Source organism: Antrostomus carolinensis, unplaced genomic scaffold (genome assembly GCF_000700745.2).
Source record: "Antrostomus carolinensis isolate BGI_N321 unplaced genomic scaffold, ASM70074v2 scaffold7022, whole genome shotgun sequence".
Classification (NCBI taxonomy): domain Eukaryota; kingdom Metazoa; phylum Chordata; class Aves; order Caprimulgiformes; family Caprimulgidae; genus Antrostomus; species Antrostomus carolinensis.
Genome location: NW_010301499.1, coordinates 49,552 through 67,258, shown reverse-complemented (window position 1 = coordinate 67,258; position 17,707 = coordinate 49,552). Strand labels below are relative to the sequence as shown.

Sequence of the window (17,707 nt, the reverse complement as noted above, 5' to 3'; positions counted from 1 at the left end):
TACACACACACACACACATATTTTATTTTGTTATATATATGCAGAAACTATATCTATACACATATATGTATAAATATATATCTATATATAATTGTAGACAGAAAAACCAATTTACATTGGAATGTGATCACTGGTCCTGACACAGCTGTGTCAGAAGTACTTGCAATAAATATGCTTTGCTCATGCTATGAAGTATTAAAAAAAAAAAAAATCTATTTTAATCATGCATCTTGACATGTCCCCCTCCTGTGCAACTACCAAAGTACCTGCGGGCAGTGGGATTTGTTGGGTTTTTTAATAGGAATTCAAAATAGGAACATGCTGTTTATTCATGCAGTATCTCACAAGAGACTCTTTCCTACCGTAGGGAATGGGATGTGCATCTACAGCCATGCTCACAAATTTGACTGTTGTGTGTGTTAAGACTTGAAAGTAAGACCTAGAACACCAGTCATACCTTCACAGAGTCTGGATCTTAGAGCTAATCCCACAGTTTTCCACCACAGCACTCATCTCCCTTGTGTCAGATCACAACAAAGAGCACACCCCAACCAGCACACGCTTTTATAAACTTTAGTCCCTTATGAATTAATTTCCAATTAAGATTTTTTTTTTAAGTGAAAAAACTCTAATGGATAATGAAAAGAAGTAACACCAAACAGAAACTACAACCAGTTCACTGTGTTCAAACAAAACTACTTGTTTACTGGCTCTGATTCCTCACATTCAAGGGAAGTTTATTAAAAAGAAATTCCAAGAAACTATATTTTTTTTACCTCAGTTCCTCTGACAAGATTAACTATATTCTGTTTCAGCAATAAAAGATTATATATATATATGTCCCCATTAAACTACAAGCCACTTTCAGTGCTCCTGTCTGCTTTTCCCAACGTGTTAATCAGACATTTCAGCTTTTCTGTGACCCTGAGGAGGGGAGAACATTCCTTTCAACCTCGCTGCTATGTTTTTCTGATTGCAGTAGCAAGCCTTTTCACCCAGCAGCAATCCAGGCAGAGCTGGCTGGTTCGGTGCAATCTGGAAGGCTGCTGTAATAACAGACAGAACAAAAAGCACAAGGAAGAGCCTGGCGGCTGTATAAAACTCCCTCCGAGCTCCAGTCCCTGCAGAAGTGCACTGGCCTCAGCAACCAGCATGACCAGCCAGTCTCAGGGAATCCAGCAGCTTTTGCAGGCAGAAAAACGTGCCAAGGACAAACTAGAAGAAGCCAAAAAAAGTAAGTAGCTGGCCTGGTTTTACTGTAGTTTGCAACTGTAAGCTCTTCAGAATTACAGTGGCTCATGGAAAAACATTATTTAATCTGTATACATCACAGCTGTGCTGCTCCTGATCTTTCTTCTCACTTGCATTAGTGCTGTGCCTTGACTGCAGCCACATTCAGAGTTTGCTTAGAATTCTGTGTGCACATGTGTGCTTGTATGTGCATGCACACATGCCTTCTTTAATAAGGTTTTCTTTGTTATACTCACCCAGTCAGCTAGATTTATTCTTGCTTTATCGTAATGTCAATAATGTCATTACAGTTTTCCTTAGCTATTTAAACTAGAAGGCTCCACACCTCTAGCTGCCAGCTCTGGAGGACCAGACTCCAAACACTCTGTTTCTCTTTATAGTTCTTGTATAATTTTTTCAGTGTTCGTCTTTACTTACGAAATCTAGTAACTTGCCTTCTAATCTCAGCTGGGCTTCAAAAACATTGTATGAAAACAAAGGGAGACTACAGAACAATGATTGTAATCGTAATTATCATGATTGTAATAAAAATCATGGTACAATCACAAGCACTGTCAGTACTGTAATAGGCCATTCATATAGGTCTTATTACACAGTACAAATAATCAGCAAGTGATTAAATGTTCAATGTAAAATAAAAGCCCTGTTTACTGAATGTCTAAATGCCCAGGGCAAAGCACATGTAGATATCCAATAATAATAAATTCAAATATTTTTATGCTAGTCATATATAAGCAAAAAAATATTAATAACAAATATAAAAATGAAGGTATCTGCTAGAATAATTTAAATCAAAGAAATAATTCTCCTGGCAGAGTCTTTCCACTATCTATTTCCTTAATTTTCTGCATTCATCTCCCAGTGATCTAGTGCAAAATATTGTGACCTTATTCTTCTGAACGTAGGTACCAACCACATGGGTCACTGACCTACATTAGCACTGAAACATTAATACTGTTTCACGGAGTTATCTTGATTTTGAAACCAGCAGCAGCAAACAATGTTCCCCTGAAGGACTCAATTAAAATGCACAAAGTTCACATCAGGTACAGCAAGAGTGTGGTGAAGGAATATGTTTTGTTTTCCAGGGAGAAACAGAAGCTAAACAAAAATAATTTGTGTAGTTTCTATATGCCATCTAGACACAAATCAGCATTGTTGTGTGTTCATTATGTGTGAACACACATCATGTGTGACATGTTAATTTGTATAGCAGCACAAAAAATAGGTAGAAAGGCAGTAGCCCTTCCCTAAGCACCCAGCCACTGCCTGTGCCTTGCAGAAGCAACAGAGAAAAAACCCAAATATTCTCTCACCTTCATGAAACAGAAGGTTCACAAAAAGAAGGTGTTTGGGATTACTGCTCCCAGCCTAAAAGCAAGGAATAATTAAGAAGTGATACAACCCTTATACAGCCAAACAATGTGCTCTGGGTGGGATGGTTCTTCCCATCTCTCGTACAGCAGAGGAAACACGCTCTTCTCCAAAACAAGAAGCAAGAAAGCGTGTGACTTGGAAAGGCACAGCCCCCAGTGGAGGGAGTGGGCGTTTGGTCTGAACACAGACTGCAAAATCAGACCTTTAGCTATGACAGCTTGATATTGAATTACCCTTTCCTTTTGGGTTTGATTTTTTTTTTTTTGTTTGGTTTGCTTTTGTTTTTAAAACCAGAAAAGTCAGATTGGCTTTTTCTAAAAGAGTCAGTTAAAAAGAGGTTTCGTAAATAGAGAAACTCAAAAAATGAAAAGCGTCATTATAACATAGAAGTAATGACTGAAGACGAGTGTCTTGCAGAATCCAGATGTGGTTATAGGTGCATTTACTCTACTCTGCAAATAACGCACTCCCCTGTCATCGCCTCAGCCCCACACAGGGTGCTTGTGATGAGCACAGGAGAGCACTTTTCTCTCCTTACAGAGAAAGTATCTTCCAGACCTCTTTGAGTCAGGAAATTGAGTTAAACCACCGCCTACACCCAACAGTGTATTAGTCTTTAGGTAGGAGTTATTCAGCAGCTACAGAAGAACAGATACTAAGAATTTTGCCATCAGTAAAAGTATTTACAGTAGAAATATTTAATCAGGATGACTTTCTTCTCTATTACTTTAAAAGACAAACTTTTTTTTGCCTTTATAAACATTCTGAAGGAAAACAAAAATTTCTCATACATAAAAATCAGGGGTGGGGGGACAGAGATGAGAGTGGTATCCACTGAAAGGGCAAGAGATAATAGCACAAATTTAAGTATAAGAAAACAATACTATAACCCAGGAATAGGCTGCCCAGAGAGGCTGTGCAGTCTCGATCCTGAGGCATTCAAAACCCACTGGGTATGGCCCTGATCAAGCTGCCCTTGCCAAGCCTGCTCTCAGCAGGTGGTGGGAGTGGACTCCAGAGGCCCCTTCCAGCCTCAGCAGCTCTGTGCAATCCCATGAAAAACCTCAAGCATTTCTAAGAGATTTTATTCCTAGGTAGAAGCAGATCAAGGGCATCATCTACACACTAAAGACTTTGGTGGATCTTTTTGTTCATGTTGAATACTGCCTATAGTTCCTACTAGAGTGCAAACAGCAAAGTTCTAAGTTTTAGATCTCATGGATCACATGAGCAAGGGTCAGGCTTTAATGCTGCTGATTCTTGTTTTTCTGAGGACTACTCCACCCTAGATTTTGTGCTAAACCATGCATTATAGCTAATCTTATAGAATAATTATACCTAGACAATCATTATTATAGTCAACATTACAAGAGGTTCACAGTGGAGCTACAAAATAAAAATATTTCTATGCTTTCTTTAATTTCATTATTTTTCATAGCGATGTCCCTATGCCACTTTCGATATCTAACTATACCAGCATAACTTAAATACTGTGGGACAAGGACAAAAGAGATTCTCTTAGTGCCAAATACAGTTCTGCCAAGTCAGAATAACTCAAATAGCCTCTTCCCCAGAGTGATTCTGCAGGTAGATCAGCATAAAGGATGGCATAGTTTGACTCTGAGCATAAAAACAAAGATAAAAGGAAATACACAAAATACAACCAATGTATTTAGCACAATCGGTTAACCTGCACACACACAGTTCAGAGAAACAAGGCAAGGACATGCTGGTTCACCCCAGGAACCACCAGCCCAGATCCACCTGGTACCAGTTCAGATCAGCAGTGTCTGCTCGGGGCCTGGCATTGTGCAGATCTGGGCTGCAAGTGAAAGCAATGAACCTGACCAGTGAGCACTAGCACAGTCCCCTCCCTGCTCAACTCTCCACAATATGACCTCCTTTCCACCACAAACAGCCGTTGCACAACACCACTATATGAAGGAGTCCGACTATTCTATTTACATTGTAATGTGAGAAGAATGAAAGGCAGATTGTTCATGGGACACAACAAGGAAAAGTCATTTTCAAGGAAATGTGATTAGCAAAACTACCCTTATGCAAACCCTTCAGTGTTTACAGTTGATACTCACATAACCAGATCAAAACATAGTGTGAACACACATAATATTGTATATAAACAGATGACGGGCCTGTTTTTTTTCTGACATATGTGCAGCTGTTTGTAATGTAAAATCCACTCTGGATAACTGAAAAATTAGCAAAGAAATACAATTATATTTATAGACATTAAGCAAAGCAAAAATATAGTGCTAAAGCTCCTCTGTACGTGCTTTTTCATACTTCTTGCTCAGTACCCTTTACCCTGACTTTCATTATCTTTACTGTATCATTGTCTGATGTCATTTATACCTGACAAATTATTAATAGCTTGTTGGTAAATGCACATATGCAAGGCTGAAACTATCAAATTGATTAAACACAAACCAAAACAGTCTGCAATCCTTTGGCCTTTTATACACAGCTCTGTTTTATCTATCATTTTTGCTTTAAGCATAATTTGGATCCCAGAAATAACTAAGCATTGTCAGAGCCAGGACATCAATTCCTAAAAATCCTTTTGGGTAAAACAAGGGAAACAAATGTGTCATGAACACTGGGTTTAACAAAACTTGTTTTCATATAGATTTTTATATCTTGGCTTGGATTTCTAGTGACTAATAAAATGAAAACTCAGATGAAAGATTTCAGGAAATCAGGTTAAAAACAAATGTTAATCAAAATAAGGTAGTAGGTATTGTAAACAGAATTATGTCCATGGTGCTCTCTTGGATAATATCCATTACACGTTTTATCTACTGATAAAGCTATACATACTGATCAGCTGCTTCTATTGTGTTTTATAAAAAGTGCAAATAGTCTTCTCAAAATGAACATCCCTAAATCCCATTTTGCAGACAATTTAACATTCTTGAAGACAACTGAAATGGTCTGATTTAAGGAAAATACGATTAATTTTGGCAGCTTCTTCATTTGAATGATTTCTATGCAGAAAGTCAGCTAGAAGCCTAGATGATATGTTTGAAAACAGAAAGTTAATTTTAGCATAGGAGTTTCTGGAAAGTAAGATAACTCAAGTGTTTGAGCAAATTAGAACGTAACATTTTTCCTGTCTACTGTCTTTTTCTTGCAAGATCTAAAAAAACCCCAACAACCTAGAAAACCTTACCAGTTCTTTTGGATCTAACCAGAGTTAGGTATTTCATTAGCATCACGGAAATACCTAGAAAGAAGAATACAAGCTTTCCCCATACCTTCTCAGGTTAATACAGGTCTACTACAGGGCTGACTTATTACAGAAAGTTGGTTGAGATTTGGCCAATGTAACATGATGCCTAGAAATTTATAGGCTGTCACTACTGTAACCGCAGACCACAGTGGACAAGGACATCAGGCACAGCACAGCTGCTTTGCTGCTCCCTGTCTTCAGAGGTGGGAAGGAGGGACAAAGGGGCAGGAGCAAACCTGGCCCCCACAGCATGCTCTTTGGGGCAGAAGTCTCTTCAAATTTGGAGCTTTCTGTACCTCACCTTTCTGATCCTAGAGGAAATGTTGTAGGGACAGGTTGGTTTGCTCACCCTCCTGTATTTCTTGCCCTCTTTTGCATGATCTTGGCTGAATTTCAATGCTCTGCCACCCTTCAGTGTGTAAGGTTTGATTTCAGCTCCATGCGCTCTGCAGAGAATCTCGTCTAGAAGATCAGTAAGACTTTGAAAAGGCAATCCCGTATGGTACAACTAATGTAGCAGACAAGTGGTTAATAACAGACTGATTAATTAATTTTGGTTTGTCTCTAGTGAAACAGCAGGTTAAGCTCTAGTTTCTGCTTAACTTAATCAGGTGCAGCATATGCACTATCGCATATGTTGGCAGTTGCCAATTCTGCCCACAGCATAGTTGAACTAGCAGTAATTTACTCACAGCTTTTCCACTTAATTAAATAGGAAGCACAGGTTCCTGCTGTGCCAATCCTAAAGGCATCATGGAAAAATGAAATGGCTGCCACCCTACAGGGACACCCTATGTATTGTGCTTACTCCAGTGCACTGTCAGGAGCTGACATGTATGTATATATATACTTTTTGGTTCACTGGCTACACTGTCAGAGGCAAATGACCTGTTGTCTTACAGTTAATATCTTTCCATTTTACACATTTTAAATGTATTTATTTATCTATCTGGTGACCAAATATGCAACATATTTACTACAGATGGCCCCCCAGATGGAATTTGAAATTAAAATCCCACTGATTTTGAAATAATTTACTATAGAGATCCAGTTCCTCAGCTGGTGAAATTGGCAGAGCTTCATCCTAGTCACTCCCCCCAGGTTCCAGCTCTAGAGAATCACCCCTCCCTGGCTCCACTCCTAGAGGAAAGCTCTATAAAAGGCTGATCAGCTCCGAATTTGGAGAAGAGAATAAGGGAAACTTCAAAATACAGACCTAAACCTGGTTCCAAATTTTGTTGTCCAGACTTATGTCAGGCTCTTACACAAATCTATCATTTCACACATACTGGCCCCAAAACTTCATACAGTGAGTGGCAGAAGCTGAGGGAATCAGTCCTTGTCAAAAATACAAACTCTGGGAAAGTACACACAAGTTTTTAAACTGCCTTTCTGCCCCTTTATACATAAGCGCAGTGTGGCAGCAGAAGGACTCTTGAGAAATATAATTAACTACACAAGAGAGCACTGCACTGATGAACTGAGTCAGTAAAGCTGTCCAGTTCCGCACCTCACAAAATCAAACAGGAATCCAGGAATCAAGAGTTTAAAAGGAAATTCACATTTCAGACATCTCTCTGCTTCTACTCACCAATCTGCCAATAATGGCTTCAGAAGGAGCTGCCAACTGGGCAAACAATTTACCACTGGATCAAGTGTTTTACCCAGGCTCTTGTTGAATCTCAGATGTATCAAAACCAACAGTCTTCCTCCCAAGATTCAACTTTCTCATTGTGCCATGCTCAGTGGAAGGAGGTTGCTATATGCCACACATGGTGAAGCCCAGCAAAGGTGTAGCAAATCCAGTGTAGCAACCTGGAGAACATAAATCAAAAATACTAATACTCACCTTTCTAGCCTAGTTGGAGAATGCTCCTTAAGATTTAAGAAAAGGCACTGTTTTCAGATTTCATACTTGAATTGAAAGAATTAAAAAAAAAACCAACAAAACCAAACAACAAAACTTACCAAACAGCAAAATTTACAAAAGTGTTCCTATTGCTCAGTGATGTTACGTAGGTGGTTACATTAAGTAAAACAAACAGCTGGATGTTTCACACATCAGATCAAGATGCCTTTTTCAGTTGCCTAGCCTCCACTTTCTCATTCTTGTGATATCCTAATTTAAGCAACTAATAGCTTTTTCAGGCATCAAAGCTATCTATCCCATTAAGAAAAGGGAGCAAGCTTATCCCTTCCCACGCCTAAAATTCTAGCTGTACAGCAGAAAGAGACCCCAAAATCAGCATCAGGCCAGGTCTCTCAAATATATCAACTTTCAATGCAAGAAGTTTACAGCCCTATCAGTTAGAAAGTGACTTTTTCCTCACACAGTAGTGTAACAGAGTCCTGTGGAGATCCATGCAACTTTACCAACTTCACATAAAACAGGAAGACAGAAATGTCTCCCTGTGGAGTGTTAATGACATGTTCAACGCTTGCTTCATGTAGAAACTTAAGCATCACATTCCCATCAAACCTTTTACTCCTGTCCTTTACACTTCCTTTATCCCTGCTAGACCCAGGAACTTCCTTATGACCAGTCCTGCAATGACTTACATGGGCTTGATTTAACAAACCCTTAGCTTTTTATTTAAGACAAAGTAACTATTCACAGTGAACAAAACTAAGTATGTAAACAAGCCTGTTCAGGAGGAACGCTCTAGTTTTCACTACAGCCTAAAATGCCACCTTCCAGACAACCCTCCTGTTCAAAAAGAAAAGGGAAAAAACCCCACCCTTTTAAATCACTTTCATATTTTCTATGCATTGCTAGAGAATATGATTGACCTCCATTTTCTCTTAATCACTCATCTATGCATTTAACAAATATTAGGGGAAGAGGGTGGGGGAGAAGAGGACAAAGCCTGAAGGTTGCAACTCAGTTTGGTAGTGGTTAAGACATATCTTGCAGTACTTTGGAAATCTGCCAGGTCTAAACAGAATCCAGTTGGTGTGGGATGAAGGGATGCTGGCAACCAATCAATACAGCAAATCTTACAGAATAACATCTTTTTCCATCAGTGACAACTAAAATCTGTTATCTGGCTGCTACTATTGCTGATGAAGGATAGATAGATATTTATTTAAACACCAAGCTGTGATTTAAAAAAAAAAAAAATCATTTGTGCTATGAGAAAATGAGAAAATGTGTAGTTGCAAAAAGACTTCTGTTGTTAACAAACCAACAAGCTTTTCATTTATTGTATGCTTTTGCACAGGGAGTTGGTCTCAGAAGATGGATACTTGTGTGACTGGCTTTCAAACAAAAAGTACCCTGCCTAAATCACTTTGGCTCTTTTGACCATTGTGCAAAGAAAGCTGCTGCTGACTTTGCTTGAAGCTTTGTCCATTTTACTATGCCATGTAAAATACCTCTGATTCAGAGAGATTCATCTTTTAGGATACAGTGACAAGTGTGAAGTAAAACCCTGTTTATTCCTCCATTAGGAAAGGGAAATTTTTTGAAGCAGGCCAAAGAAGAAGCCATAGCTGAGATAGACCACTACCGGTTACAGAGGGAGAAGGAATTTAGAAACAAGCAAACAAACGTAAGTAAGAAACCTGCATATGTTCTTTAGTGGTGTCAGTCTGCTCAACAGTAAAACAAATAGTTTCAAACAGGGTTACGTGGAGACTTCTGCAAACCAACTGATTTTGGATACTGATTAAACACAGAGATATCACCTATAATGTGTATATGCTTCATTTTGATTTCTTCACAGGCTTTGAATGCATTTGTAGAAGGTATTGTGGAGTTTCACCACTAAAACTGTCCAGATTCTGTATTTGGTTCACGCTCATCCTTTGAAGACCTTAACAAAAAATACCTTTGGGTCCTCTTTCTTTAACTCCAGACAGACCTAATTCCTGTCTTGGAATTGGAGGTTTCAGTAAGGTGGATGTTTCAGTACAAGCAAAGATTTAAAATCTTTCCATTTCTGTTCCACTGATGACACAGTGATACATTTATGCCATCTTGCAATTTTCACTAATATTTTCATAAATGTTCACAAACTATTCTCTCTTTAATTGGTGATCTTCCTCTTAAGATTTTGTTCTTGCTTTTTCCCCTGCTTGTTTTGTGCAAAAGCAAGGAAACTACATGTGTGAAAGCAGACACAAAAAAAGCCAAACAGGTCAAATAAAAACTGCTTTACAAACCTGTCATTTCAGTCACACTTCACATAAAACATTTTCCAGCAGAGATCACAAGCCTTAGGAACAGATACACACACAAAGTCTCTAACATACACTGCCAGCCACCAGACACACTGTCACACACTCAGGCCAGGTGTAATTGTCTCGTATGTACAATTTCAGATGTTTACTGACACTAAAACAAAGTAAAAACATCTCTAAAATTTGTTCACCTTTCCAGTCAAGCCAGACTACTTGTTTTAGGTCTGAAATAGCCAAAGAGGAAAGATGTTGCTTTGGTATGTTTTTATCACAAACAAAATTAAAGCTGCAGGGAAAGGCCACTGTTTGTTGACTGAACATTTCACACAAGCAGGACAGAGCACATATTGCTCCTCAAATGACAACATGCTGTACAAAATCATTGCAGTCCTCCTTCACGTTCCCTGACCCCATTATGTTGAACATATATCTAGCCAGACAAATGTCATCATTATTAACCTGTGCCTGGAAGGCAGTCAGGAGTTCCAGCTAAGCCAGTAGAGAGGAAAGTCTGATGCCCAGTTCAGTTTACTCAGGTATTCAGACACAAGTATTTTTAATTCTTTGTTACATTCTCATTTAATGTTAGTCCTCCTCTTACTTTGTGTTACTGTAGCCAAACTGGAGTAAATTTTCTCATACTATGAGATGTTCCACATCAGTCCAGAATGAACAGCAGCAGCAACATAAAATAACAATTAATTTGAGGTTAGAGTGACAATACACAAGATCTTTTTTTCAAAATATACAAAATTTAAGCCTGGATCTCAAACCAATTTTGCTAGTGCTCATGGTGTTTTTACTGAGGGTCTGAGATCACCAAACTCTGGAGATGTGAAGCCTAGTTCCGAATTTTGTCGCTTCCAAGTCAATGTAATGTTTTAGCCACTTTTGAATGACACTAGTGTAAAACCACTATGGCCAAATAAAGGACAGACCTTCAAGGTCAGCAGAAGTCATAGACTAAGCAGAGCATTGTCTGCATTCTGACAAGAAAAAGGTCTTCAAATTCAGAAGCAGAAAAAGGAAAAAAAAAAAAAAGAAAGAAAAAAGAAAAAAGCTTAAACCACCAGAACGTAGAAGAGTGAGAATCAGCCATCGCAAGTTACAGTATTAGCATGAACTGAGAGAGCAGGTTTGCAGCCTGCAGAGGCTCTTCTTAAAATTGTAATACTTTTCTTGAGGTTTTTCAAAAGTATTTAGTAGCTGGATAACATGCAACCATCTGGGATCTCTAGAAAGTTATTTTCCCCAGTGGAAAAAATCAGCTTCATAAATCTGATCTAAGCCATACAATCTTTCCCACATGAGACCCTTACAACTTGTCTAAATGCTAAAATAAAATGCCAGCTAAAAATAGTTACTATAGAAAACTATAATCTTTTCCTGATATTTCCAATTATGTCTATGTGCTGTATTTCTTCCAAATTGGAAAGTGTTTTACACCTGGATTCCAGACAAACTTCTTAATACATTGCCAGGTACTGATAAATAGAATTGCAAAGGTGATTTGTGGTAAAGATCTTAATTCAGCTGCTTTTCCTCCTTTTAAGGACTAAGCTGGGCTGAAATCACTTGGAAAATAAAGCTAATGACTCCTCCCTTCTTTCTGATCATCCTCTAGTTATCCCACTAACACCACAGGTCAGCTTCAGCTGCTAGTCCACCCAGGAGAACCATGGCAGGAACAAGAAAAATATGTTATTTATTCCTTTTTTAATCTGTCAGCATGCAGAACTGTCTTCTGCTCTCCCCCATGGACTTCTTTAGCTGGAAACCAATTTCTCTGCTGGTATCTGAAGGACTTTTCCATAAGGGAAGAATTCAAGGGATGTTGGGGCAGTGGGGGAGGAGGGAGCAAAGCCACAGATTTGGAACACGTGCATCTGTTTATAACATAACCTTGCTAAAATGTTCAGTTAGTCTAGAGTCAATTAAATTCTAAGCGAATGTCCTGATACGAAGCGTGCCAGAAGCTGTCTGGTATTTCGCCAGATAAGAAAATGTAACATGAAAAGACCTTGTCTGAGGCCTGTTGAGGGTTATACATCACTAACTGCTGAAGACACTTCAAGTACTCTGAAATTGTAATTATGCATTGTCAGGGAGGCTTCCCATGTTTTGCTCCTTAGCTGCACTCACATTCATTCTCAGTGAGGCCAAACGAAGCACACTGGTGATAGAACTTGGTTGACTAGTCATTAAAATAGAAAACAAAAATGAGCGATATAAAAGACAAAACACATACAATGTTGTTCCCACAGTGAGTTGGGAAACTTTCATTACATGGGGAGATTCCCATTGCTAATGAGCATATGAAAGAGTTCCCTTTAATCCTGTTTCTTTGCTTACAGTTCAATCTAGATCATACCCTTACTGTTAGAAAGCACTGTGACGTGCTTGTGTAATGTTTATGCCAGATGATGAGGAAAAGTACAGTAAACATAGTCATATATAACCCTTTTTTTTTCTCAAGAGATCTTCTGCTTTGCAGGTAATGGGCTCCCAAGGTAACCTCTCCACTAAAATAGAAGAGCAAGCAACAGAAACCATCCAAAACCTCACTAGCACCTACCACAAGAACATGGAGAGCATGATGAAAAAGCTTTTGAGCACAGTATGTGATATCAACCCTGAAGTTCACCCAAATTTCAGACATGAAGTTTAAGATCCATCGATGTGCTGGGGAAGGATTTTTGTAAAAAGCAGCCTTCTTTCTTGATAAGCATAAATATTTCCTCATTTATTGTTTCTGTAAGTATGAGAAAAAAAGAACACTAAAGCCAAAAGCACACAGTTCCACATAGGCCTTTGATGTGGTACAGATTATACAGGGTTTCACAAGCATTTGTTGGAATATTGTTTCCTGTTGGGCTAAGCCCCTGTCATTTACACAGGGGCAAGTCAACAACAGCAGAATAAATGATTATTTGATACCAGCAGCTTTTCAGTGGGAGTCTATTCCTTTTCTCTTATAAAAAATTCTGTACTAGGATGTGGTGTTGCACAAAGTCTGTTCATCCCAATCTTTATTGTACTGCAAATCACGTGAAATAGAATATCACAAAAAAAACCCTTAAAATAAAGCATTTCTGTTTTCCTTGTGACACATGGAGCGGTCACATATAGGAACCCTGTAGCTTTTGGTCAAAAAGAATAGGACAAAACATTTCCCACTGTTGTATGCTAATTTAAAGCAAAATATAGCTGATTTGTACAGAATCATGTTCAAAAGCCATACTCAAAGTATTGTCCCATTATTCAACTACACCACGAGCTTTATATAGCTTTGTTAAGTCAAAATGAGAAAAAGAGTAATCATTATTTATGAAATTGCTTTGGTTCAAGGTGCAGACTAGCACATCCATCATTATTTATACAGTTACACTGAAAGCACAGGAATCCATGGGTTTAAACTTTACACCAGCTACGCTAAATGGTGCCTTAATCCACAGGTTGTTCACAGAAATCATGTCAGAGCTCACTTCTGTTACTCTAAGTGACCTTGAGAAATACTTTCCTCTGCAACGGCACAGATTTCCCTTGGAATAAATTCTCCTGAAGTTAGGAAAACACAATATGATCTCGTGAGTTCAAGGTGAAGCCTATTAAATATGATGGGAGGTCCTGATGAAGTGAGGGTCTGGCACACGTTGGCATCATGGACCCCTTTAATACCTGTCTCCACTACAAAATTACACCAAATTAGAAAAGAAGCTTGAGAAACTGCAATGACTAGCAAACAACAGCCATGATTTTCAGTCCACATAGACACAGACAAATCATTTCAATTTCACAGCAGCTAGTCATAGGCAATCTCCTGCTCCAGAGAGGTTTACACAGCTGACATGCTGTCATGTGTAAAATGACCATAAAGCTGTAGTCAACTTAATGTCAGCAAACATGACTCCTCAAGGCTGTGCCTGATGCTACATAATCTCCAAGCCCTGATTGTTACAGTCTCATGTGCTTGATTATATTCTCTGGGGACGCAAAGATGCCGAGGAATGGGAAAGTGACTAGAAATCCTATTGACATCAGCTGCAAGGCTCATTTATTTAGGATTGCTTTGAATCAAGTTGTGATAGGCTTTGATATACTGGGCAGATGAAGGAACTCCAGTCCCAGCCTGCACACCCAAGCCAACGCAGGCACTCTCCTGCATGGCACAGGGTAGTCAAGATTGCCTTGTTGCCTGGGTGAACATGCCTCCAGTTTGGGTCAAGGCTGCAGTCTCAGTGTAGACCTCAACTGTGAAGCATATATTTTTCTGTGAACTTAAATAGTCACCAAGGTGGATACTAATCTCTCATAAGGAGTCCCTGCAGTGTTCAGGACTGCTCCGCTTTCCCTTCTGGGCCACCTCAGCACCCTTTCCACAAGTTATCACTTCTAAACACAGAAATGTTGCAGCTTCAGCTGCAGAACTAAAGCAATGAGGTTTCCATTGCCAGCTGAATGGGATAACAACACACACCCCTGTACAATGAGACCAGAATGGCCACAGCATCACAGGCAGGAAGCTAGAGTAGGAGCTTTTCAGGAGGCCAGCAACCCAGATTATGTGAAATAAAGCTTTGTCTTCCTGCATTGCCCTGCTTCTTTTTATGACATTGCCACTTTTCCTCATTCTTGCCAAAATCTGTCTTGTTACCAACTGCTTCTCTTGCAAAGCTTCTGTCCTCCTTTTAAGGTTACTCTCTACTCTTCTGGCCCTAACAGCCACAAACACATCACTTATTTAAATCTTCTTTAAAAGACATTATCCCACAAATACACTCTCTTTGACAAAAACCCAAGCACATGGTGGGGGAGAGCAGAACCCACCCGCAATGTGGACAAGCGTTGTCTGGAGAGGACGGTGCATCTGTGCCATCTCTCACAGTGCACTGCAATCATGGCAATGACCTGCCTGGACCCTTGCTATCACCTGCATACCTGAGATACAAACTGCATCTTAAGTACTCAAACTTTCTGAACACAATTATTTTCCTGAACTGTGGTCAGAATGAAGAGCTACTGCTCACGAAAAAGTGAATTCGTTATGATTAGCACTTTGATCTTGAGAGAGATAAATCTGAGAGCTTTGAGCACTCTGTTCATTTGCTCTCTTCTACATTGATTCCTACTTCTCGACAGAGAAAGGGTGGTTATACACCACTTTTAGCTGTACAGAAGTAAAGGCCAAACTAGACTTGGCAACATAATTTGGCAATATATTGGGGTTTTTTTAAGTGAAGAGTGTAAAGTACCAGCTGCATCAATGGAATATTGAGGTGCCAAGAAAATGCCTGCTGAATTTACATGTGCACAAAGTATCTTGTATATGACATTTGCATACTCGGGATAACAGCAAGGAATCATTCCACACAAAAGAAAAAGAAATAATAGAAGCAAGGAGGTTTAATTTGAAAATGCTCTCAAATGTATAAAAAAGCAAAAATGCTTACTCTGTATTAGCAGTTACCTGTCCTGCTTGATCACCCTTGAGGAAAACAAGTCCTCAAGGTTTAACCAAACATCAGTTCATTGATGCCTGTAAGGGCCCTGACCACACACTCCCTTTCTTCCCATGACGTGCTTCTCACCATGACTCACGTTCCCAGCTTGTCCTCAGCCCATCCCAGTCTGCAGGGAGCTGCCCAATGCTGCCCCCCACCTCCGCCTTCCTCACTCCCTGGTTGGGGTGGGACATGGCTGGCCGCCAGGTCCTGCTCTGCCATCCCCTGGGGAGCATCCTCAGACCCCAGGGAGCATCCAGCCCTCACAGTGCCCTGACACAGTGTTACCTAATAGGTAGCAATGCAATTGCTAAATAAAATGGCAGCATCTCACATATCACAACACAAGAAAATCTAAGAAACGGAAAGCCACATATAGATAGTAGACCTTTGTAAATCTTTTTTTTCATAAATACCTCTGAAATCAGGGTCTTAGCAAACACTTGAAGAGCTCCTGCGAAGGTTTACATCACTCCAGCCACACTCTTCCCTTGGAAATGGTGGTTACCTGACCATGACACCATCTAAAACAAAGGGTTTTTCTTCATGTCATTGGAAGGCAAACTGAGTAAGGGCTAACAATTATCCTCCCCTCCCAGTGATAACTGTATATAGCAACAGTGATTAGCACTTTCAGTATTTCAATTAGTAGTTTCTAATTATTGACAAATCAGTAATCAATGAAATGAATGGACCTGATTCGAGTTCTATGTCTGATCCCATCAAAGTCAACTGTAAAACACTCATAGTATGAAATATTAGGACTGAAATAACAAACTCAGGGAGTTTCTTAGATTGGCCAAATTCTACACTGACTTACAAGAGAGAGTTAACAAGGCTTTTCCTGTCTGAAAAAGAAGAGCTGAATCATACAATAAATTCTAAATCCACTGATTAAAGTGCCTCAAACAACAAGTAGTGGAAAAGGTCAGACCAGTAGAAAATACAAGAACTGTTTTACATAACTCATGACGTGGATTGGGCTGAATTTCTCTGGCTGTTTTCCCTCAGTGTTCTCCTTTGAGTTACAATATATGAGGACATAGTGATGTGATTCCCATTCATGGATGATGAGGGAAGGTCTCTGAACTCATGCAGTAAGACAGAGTATCTTTCAAGTTTAAATAAAGTAAAATAAAACAGACATGAAAAAAAAAATACTATGCTGTATGTAGAGGTTTTCTACTGACTTTCCCATTTGAGCTTGGAAGCCAAGATTTGGGAAGTCAGAACCAGATGTTAATCTACTACATGGATCATTATATTAACTGAAAGATTTCATTCCTTGTGTATAGTTGCATCAATTAATTTTACCATATTAAAATTTACTTGGAAGTTCATATATAATCTGTAAAACTTAAGTTGTTCTTGTAAATGATCATATGTAGGATATAAGAGTATGTGTGAAGTTTTTTACAGAACAAAGTATTTTGGTCCCTGACTTAAAAGGGTTTGTAGTTCAAGGGCTGTGAGCAGTGTCTCTCTATAAGATGGGATGAGATGAACTGCTGTTGCAGAGCTCAGGAACTACAGCAGGACAGGTGACAAGAGGCTGCCATGACATACGATCACTGGAGATGTGGACCTGCAGGTATGTACTTTCACAGGCAGCCTTGCCCAGAAGCATGCTTAACTGCAGACAAAGCAGGAAAGACATCTCTGTGTAAGGATTTATTGAGCATCCCTGCTGCAAGAGGCTGTGCTGAACTTTGGGTACATCTAGGCAAGGTGAGACTTCAGACTGAGTCTGGGGGAAAGACATCTCTGTGTAAGGATTTATTGAGTATCCCTGCTGCAAGGGGCTGTGTCGAACTTTGGGTACATCAAGTGAGACTTCAGACTGAGTCTGGAGCTGAAATATAAACATGTTTAGAGGCTACTAATCAATACCTTCCAACATTTGCAGTGGCATTAGCTATATTGACAGGCAGATTATACTGTCATCAATTAAAAATGTAGCTATTGTGAAATAGTAAGAGTTCGTAAAAAAGAAAGAATGAACCTTTCCCCTGTGGACCACTTAATGGGAAGACATTACCTTCAACTGGAATTTCTCTTAACTAAAACTGTATGGGAGAGTGCTGCCTCTTTCAACTATGGATTTGTTTTTCTTAAGTAACAGCATGCAGACTAATCAAATGTTAGC

At 39.3% G+C, this 17,707-nt stretch overlaps 1 protein-coding gene across 1 annotated transcript; it reads left to right on the top strand.

The window, feature by feature from the left end:
- Positions 1–1,152: 1,152 nt before the first annotated feature.
- ATP6V1G3 (ATPase H+ transporting V1 subunit G3) lies at positions 1,153–12,728 on the top strand. The gene is made up of 3 exons (XM_010163476.1): positions 1,153–1,234; positions 9,329–9,429; positions 12,555–12,728. Exons 1-3 carry the CDS (start codon positions 1,153–1,155, stop codon positions 12,726–12,728), a joined length of 357 nt encoding a protein of 118 aa, XP_010161778.1.
- The last annotated feature ends 4,979 nt before the right edge of the window (positions 12,729–17,707 follow it).

Excerpts from the sequence above, each read along its gene's own strand:
- ATP6V1G3 (XM_010163476.1), top strand. The coding sequence starts at position 1,153 with ATGACCAGCCAGTCTCAGGGAATCCAGCAGCTTTTGCAGGCAGAAAAA. Across the intron at positions 1,235-9,328 it reads ACTAGAAGAAGCCAAAAAAA|GAAAGGGAAATTTTTTGAAG; the intron begins GTAAGTAGCTGG and ends TTCCTCCATTAG. Across the intron at positions 9,430-12,554 it reads TTAGAAACAAGCAAACAAAC|GTAATGGGCTCCCAAGGTAA; the intron begins GTAAGTAAGAAA and ends TCTGCTTTGCAG.